Source organism: Corvus hawaiiensis, chromosome 1 (genome assembly GCF_020740725.1).
Source record: "Corvus hawaiiensis isolate bCorHaw1 chromosome 1, bCorHaw1.pri.cur, whole genome shotgun sequence".
Taxonomy (NCBI): Eukaryota; Metazoa; Chordata; class Aves; order Passeriformes; family Corvidae; genus Corvus; species Corvus hawaiiensis.
This window is the reverse complement of record NC_063213.1, coordinates 57694935-57709919: the sequence shown is the minus strand read 5'-3', so window position 1 is coordinate 57709919 and position 14985 is coordinate 57694935. Positions and strand designations below refer to the sequence as shown.

The 14985-nt window shown below is 39.4% G+C and overlaps 1 protein-coding gene across 6 annotated transcripts in view; it reads left to right on the top strand.

Moving 5' to 3' along the window:
- Nucleotides 1–14985, top strand: part of CDK14 (cyclin dependent kinase 14) — a 319708-nt gene that overhangs the window by 66518 nt on the left and 238205 nt on the right. The window contains exon 1 of one of the 6 annotated variants that reach the window (XM_048305962.1): nt 1509–1661. The exons of 3 other annotated variants lie outside the window; for them this stretch is intronic. Coding sequence is in view for 1 of the 3 variants with exons in the window: in XM_048305947.1 (XP_048161904.1) it covers nt 1847–1921 (75 nt within the window). In the remaining 2 variants the exon portion in view is untranslated. Of the gene's footprint in view, nt 1–1508; nt 1662–1805; nt 1922–14985 lie in introns of those variants that run through there. 2 more of the 6 variants (XM_048305947.1, XM_048305972.1) reach the window with 2 other exon arrangements.

The window sequence follows — 14985 nt, the reverse complement described above, 5'->3', positions numbered from 1 at the left end:
TTTTCTTCTGAGCCTCACACTCAAGAGAGAGGAGAAGAAAATTTTGTTCAAGAGAGTGGAAGTCATATTTTTTCAGGAGATGTGAAGCCTTCTATCTGCTTGGAAACCAAGTTAACAACCTGAGAAGTCTGGAGATGCCCCTGTGACTAAGGCTGGGAAATAGATGAGGGGAAAAGATAACTACTACATAATTTTGGAAGCATCTTATAGAATTTGCTTATGCATTCAAGTTTTATATGTCACTGGAGCCACTGATGCTAGGTTCACATGTGAGCCTGGAGTTGAGATGTATGCCAACATGTGTAAGTCTTGGAGACTATGGCGGGACTTGAGCAAATGAGTTGAGTTTAAACACACTTCAAAGTGGAACTCTAAAAGGGAGCTGATTTCCAATGGTTCTGTGGTGAGGGTCACTGGAGCTGCCCGGGTTGTGAGCCAGGGCTGTGTTTTGCCTGCTAGTTCATTGTACGTCATCATTACATAAAAATGAAAAATATTTCAGGGTGTTGAAGATGTCATCTCAGCTGAGCTGCATGCGTTTCCTCCTGAAGGTTTCGCTGATGTACACATTACTGTTCCCTGTCCTAGTATAGTCTGCCCAATGCTCCCCCAACCCCAGGAGGTTTCTGGGAAGCCAGGAGCCATCTGAAGCACAGACCAGCAGGGGTTGCTGTAGGAGTAGGAGATGGAGAAGATGCACTGCCTCCTTTCTAGAGAAGCCCTCCCTGAGGGTTTGCCAGGGTTTGCTCCTGCTGCCCTCTTTTCCCTCCTACCACACTCAAGCTTGCTTGGGCTGAGTAGTGGATTCCCAGCACGGAGTAGGTGTCTATTGCTTACTCACAGCTTTGTGTATTTTGTACATTCATAAATTAAATACTAAGTTTCATCCTTAAAATGCTGAAACTAACTTGAGAGTTCGTATTTTGACTCAATAAATTTTAAATGCTTTTTAATATTTATTGTTTATATAAAACTGGCTATGGTATTCATAGTGCTTGTTTCCAGGTCCCCATAGATTATTTCTATAATGTCATTTTGTCACTCTAGAACTTGCTGATATCTTTCAGTACTGGGACAAATTGAATTGGGAATGATTAGTTTCATCCTTTGATTGAATGTTGAGTTTTCCCCCTTAATTCCTGTGAAATCACCATTAGCTATTTTGGCTGCAGTACTGTGTTGGGTTGAGGCAGTGCTACATTGTAAATCAATATCTTTTCAAAAAGACTGCTGTAAATTGCCTAGATAGCATATGCATGGTTACTTTGGCTGCAATGCTGCTGCAGAGCCTGGGTACTCTGCCTTTCTGGGAACTCCACAGGCAAGTCCATCATATATTTAAAAAAAAAATCTTTTTAGAAAGAGCATAGTATTGCTGATGAAATTTAGACAGAGAAATAGTGTACCCTCAGTGCTCATCTGTACCTTTTATATTCTACTCCACTGGGATTACCCTGTCTTGAGGGATTTCTTTGTTTGCTGCTTTAGATTTCCCCCTTTCTTAGCTGTAGTACAGCCGTACCATTTCAGCTTGCTAGTGCAGAAAGATGTTGTGAATTCAGTTGCTGAATGAGCCCGGCCTGACTGCAAACACTAACATTGCTAGAGAGATGCCAAAGAGTTGCAGGTGAATCTGACCTGATCTGGGCAACAGCAAAACGGTAAGATGGGGCTTGTTTAAATCTCTGGGATTAACTGGGTGCTGGGGTTTCCTGTTTCAACCTGAAGCCTAGTTATCACATGCTTCCAACTTGAGCAGGATTCATTCTGTGCATGTCAGGGTGGGTTTTCTCGGGAATGCTTAACATCCAGGCAGAGGGAGGCGGTGGGAAGCTGGGAACGCCACATGAGACCTCTCGGCAGCCACCCTGGTGAGATTCCCCAGCAGTACTGCCTGCGGTTTGTAAATACCAGGGAAAAGGTAGGGGAAGGCTTAAAAGCGATGCTTTTCTCAGTACAGCTTTGTATCTCTGTCTCAGGCACCATTATTTATAATTGTATTAAAAGGATAGTATGGGCAATTTTTTCCGATACATGCTTGGCTGAACGCCCTCTGGGATGAGTGAGTGAAGGACGTGATCAGCCACTTTTTCATCTCTGCTAACAAGTCTGTGCATCTTGCTAGATCTGAATAAATGTCTATAACAGTTACAGATTTGCTGGGTGGTAGAAGATAAAATTAAAAAGATCCTTTATAAATACATACTATATCATGGATGTGTTTTGCCTTGCTAACCTCTGTCATGATTTTATTTCTCTTGCATACTGTCTTTATTTAATATAACAAAAAGTGAGGTAGTCTTTTTAGGTAGTCATTCTTGAATGCTTATGTAGGAGTGTGTTGACAGCGGTTTGGATCTTAGTGGAATATTTCAACATATGAAAGCTTAGAGCAGCAGCATGTTCAGGGAAAGAGAGGAAGAAAAGAGCACCAATTACCATTAGTACAAGACAGAAAGATTAAAATGTGGCCATAGTATGGAATTACTTGAATTATTTCTGATGACTTAACTGACAGCTAGTGTGTTTCAGTTATAGATCAAGCTATAGAAAACTCTCAACAGAAATCCATTGGAGCCGAACAAAAATTAGTATTTCACCATATGTTCTACTATTTAAAGGAAATGAACTGTGGTAGTAACGGTAGAGTGGTGAGAGATGGTTTTTGCTATTACTAGTTAAGGACAAAAGCAAAGGGGCTTTTTTCTAGAGGAGAATGCTTATCTTTATGCAGCATGTGAATTATGCTCCAAGAAGAGATCAGTTGTATATCAGTGTGGGATCAAATAACTAGTTTGACAGGGATTCATGTTTGCTTTTTCTGTACTTGCCAATTAAAGGGTTCTTCTTCTTTGTCACCGAATATGATTAAAGGGTAAAGATTCAGTCCTACATCAATTATTTTCTGAAGCTTTCATTATTATTTCGCTAGAGTTCCTTCCTTAAAAAATGCTATATATACTGCAATGTAAGTGATGTCAGGTGGTCAGTTTCACACTATATACAACCTTAATTTACATAGCTTTTTCTCAGAAAGTAGAGATGCCTTTTCTTTTTTTTTATTGATAATTACCTGTAATGTTTCTATTGCAAGAGTTATTTCGGTTGTATTTTTTAAATAATTTTTATGGAAGTTTTCCTTTTCTTATACTGTCATGCCTATTAATAAATTGCAAACTATTGTTTAATGCATAGAAGTAATCCAACCACTTGTGTTTGTCCTCATATTGTACAACTAATGGAAGTCCAGGAATGTGGGATTTTTTTAAAGCAAATTTTAAATTGTGTTTTTCTCTTAGTGTTATCTTTTCATCTACTTATATACGTGAAATTTGTTGCTTCTATCATCTTCCTACCTCCAAGTGTTTTTTCTCCCCAAGTCTAAAGTCATCATGTCTGCTTGCTGTGTTAACTACTGTCTCTAGAGTTCTCCCATTTTAGTTTTCTGAGTTTAAGAAAAGAATATTGTTTTGGACATAATTTATTGATAAATAATCTTCCCTATAGTAGTACTTAGTTAAACACAGACTCCAAATTAACTAGCTGGAAAAATTAACTTAAAATGTGGAAAATGTGGCCAAAAGTTAAGAACACAGATGGGAAAGGGAAGAAGCACATAGTTTAATAGGCAGTTATTGCCAAGTGCTCTTTGAAGATAAAGGTCTTTTTATGACTCAGTTTTGTAGTGAGGCTGGGGTCTGTCACAGCAGGAGATAAGGGATTACCTGAGGAGTGAGTGTTTACCATAGTATCCTTAATGCCCCTGACTCCAGGAAGAAAGAACTTCAAGGAGTTGCAGCTGAGGAGGCAAAAAATCATCAAGATCTTGTCTTAGTGCAAGGTTGGCCAGCCATTGAAGTTCTATAGCAAAAATGATCACCTATTTTTTTTTTTTTTAGTTATTTTGCTGTGTAAATCTTAAACAAAACCAGTCCCTCAAATCTCTAAAACCAAACCTGCCGCAACAGTTTCTGACATTTCCCCCTCACACTAGGTGTGACAGCCCACAGCATTGGTGGGCTCTTTGGAGAGTTGACCTCAAAGCAGGTGCTCTGTCTGTCTCAGACAGGCGATTCTTGTTTCTCCCAGAGCCCCCACAGATGAGAACATGGATAGAGCCATGAAGGGGCTGTGATGAGACTGAAGAGCAAGTGTGCCTGGCCGGTCCCACAGGGCAGCTGGCACGGGCAGCTCTGCTGGGCCCCAGCTGTGGAGAGAAGGGGTAAGGGATGTTTTTGTTTTTTAAGCTAAATCCTTGCACGGTGCCTGCTTCCACTGGGCGTTTGCCCCTGCAGATTTCAGTAGCTGCCCTGAGTGGGTCTTTGGGGTCAGCAGGAGCTTGCTGGGGTGAGAGTGTGTGTGAGTGCTCAGCCTGGGGCAGAGCGATGAGAATTTGGGCTGTCATGTTCAGCAACTTCAGTATAAATGTGAGTGCAGATGTGCCCCTTAAAGGTCACAGGAGCTGCTGAGCAGATCCAGACAGCTCTGTTGGGGTTGTTTTCCTTTGAAGTCCCAGAAAGGCAAAAATACTCAGCTGTCAGGGAGTGCTGTATGTGGTTTGTAAATTGGGTTTGATAATACTAGTGTTAAAATGTTCCTAAATGTTTCAGGTATTGATAAAATGAAAATTACAGTTTACAATCCCTGTTGAAATGAATAGGAGTAGCAAATATTAACTGAAACAACAGAGAGGCTGTGCAATATCAGTTCTCCAAAGCCTGTTTCGGAACTAAAGAAAAGAGCAGCTGGTGTTCTTAGTTTGGGAAGAATAGGTTAATTACTATTTTCTGAACTTGAGTTCCCTTAGATAAGTCTGTACTGGCTTCCAGCATCTTTGATTAAGTTTTTCTTCTGCTACCATGTTAGGAAGATACATGAATGTACTAATGATGTTATGAATCCGACCCTTAAGGACTTTATTTTTCTTAATACTGTTATTATAATTTTAATGCCAGGACAAGTTCTTCCAATAGCAGCTCCACCAGTCCTTAAGTGCTCCTTCCACCTATGTGATGACTTCTGGCTTTTTGTATAGTTCAGTAAATACCTTTCTGTGATGCTTTTTGCTTTTGAGATAAGTCTATTGTATATTGTAAGAATCATTGACTATATGCATCTCTTTGACGTGTGGCATATTTTTCACTGATATCTTTTGTTCCACTCCCTAATATAAGCCTACATATATTTCTGGATTTAGCAGTTTAGCAAAAAGCGAGTAGTGAAATAGTAATTTAGTACTGAATGTTGAATTCAGGGGGGTGATTTTGTATTATAAAATTTTTGAATCAACCCCATAAACACATCATTTTGCCTTCGTAAAAGTAGCTTTTGGGCTTTCTCTCTATTGCTGCTGAACTTGCTCTTTTGTTTATCATATTCTTGGGTGGATGGGCTTCTCTGAAGTTGCTATATCAGTTCTGGACTGGCCTGTGGGGGACATGGAAACATACAGTTTTATGTGTTAGTTGTCTTTGTTTTGGTGTGCTAGTCAGAAATGGTGTGAAAAGTGTGAGCAGAGATTTTTTTTTTTACTTTGCAAAAATTTGTAGAATTTATTGTTGGAATTTGTGTACATTAATTTGAGAGCTGAACTTGCTATCCCATCCTGCTGACTAGATCTGTTGCAGGTTCTGATTGAAAAATAACTTGATAAACTTCAGCTAGATGTTATATAAATGTAAAATAACCTAAGCTAGCAACAAATATCGTATCAGCAAGCGTTTGATCCAGTGTGTATCATTCTATCCAGGAAACTGAATAGAATTTATGTCAGTTATATTTCAGTTTTGCTGTGTTGGATGTTTGTAATTTAATATTAAATTGTATACAACTTAACTGAAGAAGAAAATACCAAATGTTGCCAAGTGAGCAGTGAGGAAGTAAAACCACCAGGAAAAGGCATAATATCTATTTCTATATTGTGAAAGCTCAGCTTCACTTAATTCATTTCTGATGCTTTTCAGTCTAGAGGCTTAGAGTATTTGAATATGTCCTTCTCCAGTTTATTAAATCTTTGTGTAAGTACACAGAAAATGTGTTTAAACTGTTAGAGAATATGGGTAAAATGGGTTTGCCCAGACTTCCCTGTAAATAGTGGGGGTTTTAATGAACAAATGGTTTCTGTTGTTAAATATTGGCTATAGAAATTTTATTTTAATGTAATGCAGAAGAGTTGTCTTGAAAAGTTCTACAGTTTAATGATGGGGTGGTTGGTTTTGCTGCTGCCTAGGAAAGTGGTGGAACCAGCCCCCTAACTTTCAAGTTTGCAAGGAGTTTTCTGTATTTGGAAAAGTGGTTCAGATACATAAAATGATATATTTATAAAATGTGATTGTGCTGCAGGTGGGCAGCTGTGCAGGGAAAGCCATGCAAAATATCTACAATCACTCTCAGTTTTGAGACAATTTTTTCATGAGAAGCTTCATGTAGTGTAAGGTTGGAGGACTTCTCACACTGATCTTCTAATGATAGATGTGATTTTTGACCAGTTTGATTCTTGGAATTTGTTGCTTGTTGAAAGTGATTCATGATGAACTCACAGCTTTGGAGGTGCAAATTGTCACCAACTGCAGAAGGCTTGGCTGCTTTGTACTGTTACAGCTTTTTCTTTAGAATTCATTTGAGCACAGCCATAAGTCTACTACAGCACATGTTTTGGCTTGAACACATCAAAGAAGCAGGAGTGATTTTCACTTCTCCGTTGAAATATGTAGTTTTTTTTAAAAAATGAGCATTATCTCTATGCTGTTCATAGAATTCTCATTATAAAATTGTAGTTGTTCTTCTTATGATGAGTTCTTCTCAGTATCAATTTGAAACCTCTCCGTTTTAAGTTTTATCCATCTTGGCAAGAAAAGATATACTGGAGCGTTCTTCATATTCTGAATAACTTTAGATGCTATAATTTTCCCAACTAGATGCTATAATGCTCCTGACTAAATTCTGAATTGTAGGATATGGCATGTTTTCCAGAGTAGCACATTACGCACTGAGAAGCAAGTTTCATTATGCTCCTTTACACCTTTTTGCCTTGAAAGTTATTGTGCTGCTGCAAGTCTGACAAACCTGCAGTAGCTGCTAGAAAATTCCTTTGAGACTTTTCCTTCAAGTTTTATAGAATTCTGTAACCAGGTCATTTGTCTGAGGGGAAAAAAACCAGAAAGATCAAGTTAAAAAAAAGAAGAGTCAGGTGTATATGAAATCCCAACACAGATGAGGACTTTTCATTTAATTATTTGTGAAACTGAGCTTGTCATCCTTGTCTGAACTTTCAAACTTCCATGAAAGAAAGCAATGGCAGAAAGGTTGTGGATGGCTGTTATTAAGATTTTTGGGAGACCGAGTTAGAATGTAGGTTATTCAGATCTTGGAAGATTACTCACACAAAAGAATAGTGACAAAGTTGAAGCTCTTTTTCTGCCTCTGCCTTTATACTGTGCTGATTTGATAGAGGATACTTTGTCAAATTCAGTGGTTTGGAAGATAATACATAGAGGAGCAGATCTAGAAATGCTCAGAGAGCTTGTCTTTCCTTGTGACATTGATCTGCCTTGGAAGCTGCATTTCTCAACCTGTAGGGTTGTTGACCTCAGGGATGAAGCAACTAAGAGCAGGAGAGATTTCTTTCTTGGTGCTAGAATGAAACTTTGAAATGCATTAGCAGAATGAAGCAAGCAAGTCTCATTACCTAGTTTATCCTCTGGCTTTTGGTAAAGATATTTAAAAAGGAAAAGAAAGGAAGAAAAATGAAGAAAACAGGGAAAGGAATGAAGTAAGTACACTTTAATGTATTTTTTAAATGAAGGAAGTGGTCTGAAGGAAAAAGAGCCAAACTAATTTACCATTCTAGCCTTGAATTATTTCTTGCAAAGCACTTTTAAAGCATCTGCTGAAGCTAATGTGAGAGTGTCATTGCTCTCTTGACATGCATGCTGCTTCAGTGCAATGAAGGTTGTCATCACACCAGACAAAAGATAGCTGCAAAACCTTTCCACCTGCAAATGCCTGTATTTCACAAAGATGATTACACGACCTATCCCCTTCCTCTTTTCTTTTAATTAAAAAAGTGCTCTTCAGCATTTATGTGAAGAGCATATATGTGAAAGGTCTTGAGTAGTTGGGCTTAAGTCTTAGTCTGTCAGTTGCATGACCAGATCTGACCAACAGCAGTGTTTTTGTTGAAGTCCCTGCTTGTAAGAGGACAAATTTTTTTTTAGTTTGAGTCAGAAGTACTTGGTGATAACTGTGAAAGAATCAAGAGGCTTGCTAGGGATAGGCAAAGGAGCCTAAAGGAACTGGGTAGAACCTATTTTCAAGGCATGGAGTTGTTTACGATTTATTTTCTTAAAAATCTTACTGACAGCCTCAGATTCTAGCAAGAATAGGCATTTTGTTGTCAAGTCTCTCAAGATTTCTCACACTTGAACTTGGCAGTGGGAAGACTTACTGCATTTATGGATATGCCTTTGATAACTTCATGATCAGGGGGAGTTTTAGAGGATAGAACAAAATTACAAACCTGTAAATTCAGAAAGACTTAATATACTGTTCTCACAAAACCACTAATAATGCACTTATGGAAAGAAAACTGTATAAACTAGCACTGGCACATGTAGCCATCTGTTGGAGCAGGAGGCTGATATGGAAAAGGGATTGAAAATATTTTTTTTAATCTTTTTTTTTAAATCCTGTTCATATGGTTACAGAGGAGGATAGACAACAGATACAAGTGGGTAACTAAGTAAAAGAGTATAAAAACCACCTGTCACAATTTCTTGGGAGAGTGTTTATGTTCAGACACTTTCTCCACCGCTTTTCTGGTTACCAAGGCATCCTTGGCTCGTGCCTGGCACTGGAAGCTGCCTCGCCCACCCTGTCACCACTGCTGATCCGCAACTGTGCCCTCCTGTTTGCTTTATTGGAGGAATGAGCCTCCTACTTTTAGATGCAGCAAGTCTGGAAACAGGTTAATGGAAGCAGCAGCCTGGTTGCAATTTCAGGAAATGCTTGCATTGCATATTGCATTACATACCAGTGTGACAAATGTGAGCACTGTGCAAGTGAAAGGAAGAATTTATTTGCCAGGCTTTATTACTAACACAGTTACTGTATTTCGGGGCATCAGTACAGAAATAGAGCAAAATGCCTCTTCAGATCAGCTCCGTTGAGTTTGTGTCTCTTTTCATGAATGTTAGAGGCTGTCGGGACTTCGGTGTGACCTTTATCTGAGACCCTGTCCTTAGGTGACTCCTCCTGACGTCTGTTGTCACACAACAGGGTTTTGCTTTGAGGACATATGTAGGCTTTTAAAGGCCTAAAATCTAATCCAGACTCTCTTGAAAACTGGACCATTTTTCTCTGCAAGGAGAGGAACATCAACTTTAATGGATTGGAAAGTCACTTTTCTGAAGTTAGGCTGTGCTCTGAACAGAAAAAAAAATCTTTTTGAAATTGTCAGCTTTTTCTTACCATGTTGAGGGGACCTAAAGTAATTTTCAATAACTCCTGATTTCAAGTTTGTGCTGGATTCAGGAATTATGCTAATACTTAGGTATCAAGTTAGCAGAATAAATATGTACTATATTGCAGCTCTTGGTGTGTTGGTGGTCAAAGGAAAGAATTGTGTAACCAGTTTTAACTTCTAGTATAAAATCTTATTTTCTTTGATGCAGATAAAAATCTTTCCACATTTTTATTAAACTGGGATTCCTACCTGATCAGTTGGTATTTCTGTGAGAGTGACTTTTTTCTCACTTGGCAATTCAGCACGGACATTTAATCTGCTCGTTGAGTTCAGTATTTCAGACAAACACAGAGAATTAATGTCAGAGCTTCTAGTTCAAAAATTCTCCCATCTGGCACTTCAGTGACCTTTTTATATTTGCCTTCTTCCATATGACAGTGACAGTTGGTTTAACATCAGCTTTGACTTTGGAAATAAAATGGCCATTTTGGGCGAGTGCCTTTGAGATGGGCTGTGGGAGGTGTATGAATACGTTTGTGATAGGTACAGTAAGGAACACACCATATTCCCAGATACCATTTCCAGTCTCTGAGCTCTGTTTTCAGTTGCATTTGCTAGTGCGTATCTAGCATTGCAATCTCTGTATCCAATTAAACTTAAATAAATATTACCCAAGAATATGAATTATAGTTCTGGGACACAGAGAGAGGCCATCAGGAGAAGAAAAGAAGCATCTTATTGTACAACCATTTTTTCCTTGCATCTTCCTTCCCCCACTCTCCCCCCATTTTTTTTTTCTATCTTGCTCAAGTTCTCTTTCTCCTTCTTTTAGCTGTGCCCATCAAGTGTTCAGAGCAAAGGGCTGGTGTAGGTGATTACAGGGAGGGGTGAGTGTGTTCAAGGACCTCTTTGAAGTATGAGCCTGACTGCACTGGTAGCTCCGGTATGAGCCGGCTGGTGATGTTGTGCAGCATTACATGCTCTACTTACCCTTTCACAATTTTATTCGCTCCCTTATCTCATCTCTTGTTCTTCACGGATCTTTTCCCGTATTGTAGAGTTCTCACCAACTGAGCTCTCTTCTCAACCTGTGCATGTTTCTGCTTGTGGGTGCAGCAGTTATTTGCTGACCCTATCTTGGGGAGGATGGAGAGTGTCACCACACAGGCCAAGAAGAAGCAGGCAAGACTTTTGTTTAAAATGAGAAAGAGCCTCCCTACTGCTTTGTTCTGCAAAGAGAATGAATCTGCAGATAGCTGCATTTTTATTTTGAACAAAGCTGCTTATAATACTCCAGAACATTCCCAAACTGTGTTTTATAAGTAGCAAATGTCAAATTCCAGGGATGCCAGAATCTGCAGATGACTTGTGTTCTCAATTGCCATGGTACCAAAGCATGATAGAAAATAACATGCTTATAAAAGGTAAAAAACTCATATCCAGATAGGATTTTTCCAGTGAAAATTAATGGCAGACTTACGTTCTAAGCAATTCAGCTGTTGAATCACTAGTCACATAGCTATATATTTTTTTTCTTTATACATCTCTCAGCTAAATACAATAGCTAAGTCTTATTGTCTGTAATAATGAGATTGTTGCACTACTTCTAGCAGGCTTTGGCTCTACAAATTATAATCTATATCTTCATAACATTTGACTTAAAAAAGCCCAAGTGCTTTACAAACTTAATTAGTGCTCCCAGTTTCTGCTTGTGATAGGGGCAGGATCACTGTTGCGAACAGAAAAATGGAATTGTGGAGAGGTTAAGTGACTTCCTTACCTCACATCACTCAGTAATTTTTTTTTCTTGCTGCATGCTAGATCTTGGGTTTCCCTGTATCAGGTCCTTTCATACTACATCTCCTGGAATGGTTCAAATGTGTGGAATTCAGGTATTTCATTCAGATTTTTCAGTAGCAGTTTGGGATGTTCACTCTGGTATTTACCCAACCAGTCACTTTCCCCCTGGTTTTACACAGTGGCCATGACTGATAGAAAATAGTAAATGGTTGGCAATTCTTTTGATATTTTAGAGAAGTCCATAGCCTCTGGATGACCAAACCAAACATTTGTAGGATGGTAAATGTAGGATTTAAAACCCAGATATAATGCATCTTCTTGAAAGATGTGATGAGTTTCAGAGTAGGGTGTCTTTAAACTATACAAGCATTTTAAACTTTTTTTTTCTTCTGTGTGGTAGGATTCTGACCTGCTCTGCCAGAATTGGTTGTTCTTTGTTACTGAGGATATCTTTATTCATATGAATAAATTCCACTGATATGGGACAGTCTATATTTTACTAAGTACCCGAACAGGTGATTAATTCCGGGGTCATTCATGACTGCTTTAAAATTAATGAACTGTAAGACCATAAATTACTTACATGGTTTAACTGGTCAGTCTCACTCTTTCAATGCTATATGACTTTAAACAGTAAATGAATTAGTCTAGCAACCTTTAATTCTAAGAATCCTGTTTCTTTGGGACCTCTTAATTTTGCTGACATTGATGAAGTGAAAAAATCTTGCATTGAAACTGTATCACGGTAACTACATCTGATACACCATTTGTTATTTTCACATTAATCCGACATGCAGATTTAGGAGTATTGCTTGAAATCAGGAGAAATTGCTTGATATAAGGTGATTCAAAGAGGCATCTTTGTTTAGAAATTGTTCCATGAATGATTTACTGGTTTTTATTTATTTAATGGGGCTTATTATGGAGCTTTACACATGAAGCAAAAATACTCTTCTTGTGATTTCAGTCTCTTAACTTCAGCAATATTCTTTATGGGAAAAATATTGGCTAAATGCTGGCATTATGTTTTGAGAAATGGTAAGTACCATGATGTTAGGGTGGAGGTTGTAGCCCCATGGTCCATACTGATGTAATGATGACTAAGCCTTTTTATTGTAGAGCAGCCTTGGGATCTTCTCAAATTGATTGTGAGACTGGGGAGGAGGAGCAGGGGGAAAAAATACTGTCCAGACTGTGTTGTTGTCTGTCATACATTGTCTTCAGGTTCTGATCAGCAACTAAGAAACCGGCGAAGTATAAACTATGTTGTGCTTTTCTGTGGAACCACATGAGGAGTTCTTTCTTTAATGTTCTGGCTCTTTTTACCTTAAATAAATAAAAAACCACAGAGAAACACTAAAATAACTTCTAGTATCAAGCTGCACTAACTTTTGTGGTGCTACATTTTATTTTGCTTTACATTGCCAGAATCTGTGATACTCAAGTAACTACTGAAATTGACACGAATGTTCTGATTTTCTAGGTAAGTCTTCTTTTGTGATTTCTTTTAAAAGTAGACAAGAGCTCTTCAGGTAGCTGCAAAGTGGTTGTTTGTGCTGTGGGTTTTTGGTGGCCAAATGTCTCATCATCACGTCTCATTTTGCCTTATGTTTTTAGTTGAGAGTGAGTAAATAACTGTGGACAAATTTTAAAAGTGGATTTATTTCAGTCATCAGAGCACAGAGAATGTATATGGCTTGGCAGCAGAATGTGAAACAACTTGGGGAGGTACAGTTATGTATTTGACGTCAATGATCTGTCGCAGTGACCACTATCTTCAGCCCGGCCAGCACCCGCAGTGTGCGGCAGGAGTGGGGAGCAGGCGAAGGCTTGAGGCTTTAAAGCTGCTCCTCTGGAGTTCAGCTCTGCCCAGGGGAGCTGAAGCTCCAGGTGCTGTGGCTGTCAGCAGCCCCGACCAGGGAGAGGATAGAAAGTTGCGGGGAGGCTTGCCTTTGGATACAGTTTCAGGCTTACAGCCGAAGGGAATCCAAGGAGCACCAGCACCTATCAAATCAGTGCAACAACTTATAAAGGGAGGTGTTACAACGGGGATGGCCTGACAGGGGACCAATAGGAGTCTTTGGAGAGGGATATGGACAGGGATAGACATTCTCGTGGACCAATAGTCTCGAGGGGTGGAGGAAAGGGGGTCACATGCCCCAATGGGGCATCGAGGTTTCGGGGATTTCCAAGAGAGGAGGTATCCGAGGGGGCAGGGTCTCAGGGGATTGACGGGGACCATATTAGGGTAATTGGGGAGGGTTTGGGTGACAGACACAGAACAATCCAGAACTCCAGGAGGGGTTTGGGCGATTGGCAGGGAAGGAGCCAGAACAAAGGGAGGGGATAACCATATTGGGAGCACCAGGGGAGGGGCTTGAATCTGGGGCAAACCAACTGGGAGTAGGAGTGGGGAAGGTAGGGATGAACCATTGGGGTACAAAGAACATGCAAAAACAGAATAAAAACATGGCATCACCACAATGATCCATATGTGAGAAATGTAATGGGCAGGATGCTCATGGAGAAGTGCTTCTGTTGGACCACAACTGGGCTGACAGGGATCTTTTTTCCAAGATCTGGAAATCAGATCTGGGATCAGGGACTCTTAGCTATTAATACTGTTGCCTCACTGTGTAGGAACAGTCATTGCTATTTTCTGGATTAAATCTTTTTTCCCACAAGATACCAAGTCCCTGGACAGTTTCTGAGTGCTGCTTTGGAAGTGCTTTTCCAAAGAGTAACTTCAAATACAAAAAAGGAGTTTCTGTAGGACCACTCTGTTTTCTGTGTAGAAGAGCAAAACTCCTTAAAGGGAGACAGGTATTGGAGTCTAGTTTAGCCTTTTCCCCTTAGAACCAAAGCAGACTTTGGGGGTGAATGTTCTACATGTGAAATTCTCTGGTGTGAATACCATACATATATTTGCATTGTTTTGTCCTACCTTTTTTTCCTTTTAGAATTTTTTTTTTTTTTTGTATCATCTGCTCCTTGTCTCGGCCCCTCTCTTGCCATTTTTGCCAACATCCATTTTTCATCATGGTTCTCTGAGGTACTGGGATACCTGCAAGGTTGGAACCTTGGTGACAAAGCAGCTATTTCCTCTCCTATTTTGCATGTCTGGGGCCACCGAACATGCCCAAAGTCAGAAGTGGTGAATAGTCCGGTGAATCCCTTGAGACTTTTCTATCTGATACAAGGTTTGGAAGGATAGTAATGTTTGCTTGAACAATACATACATGATGCAGGTTTTTCCTGTGTATTCCATGCTATACCTGTAATAATTTATAGCCGTTAAGTGTATTAAGTTGATTGGCTTATTTTTAAATCATGTTTCCTGTAAAGAAGAGTGAAGGCATGAATGAAGATCCCATACCTCTGATCCCCATAATTATGAGATCTGCTGGCAAAAATACCCCGTCTGAAAGAGCTAACGGTGGTTCCATTGCCCTACTTTTAAAAGCCAAATAGTTTTGGAAATAGTTTATACCTCAGAGAATGATGCCTTGAACGTAATTTGTTGTGGGAGAAACACAAAATCATGGCAGTTACTCCTGAAGGGAAAGGAATCATTTTACGTGTTGACATACCTTAATGTTTCGTTATATGATGACTTGTTTTAAAGAAATGACAATTAAAACTGCTTAATGACTCATGCAGTTGGCAAGATAGAGGTTTCTTTAAATGCACAGCATATTCATACAGAACATTTCTTCCTCTTG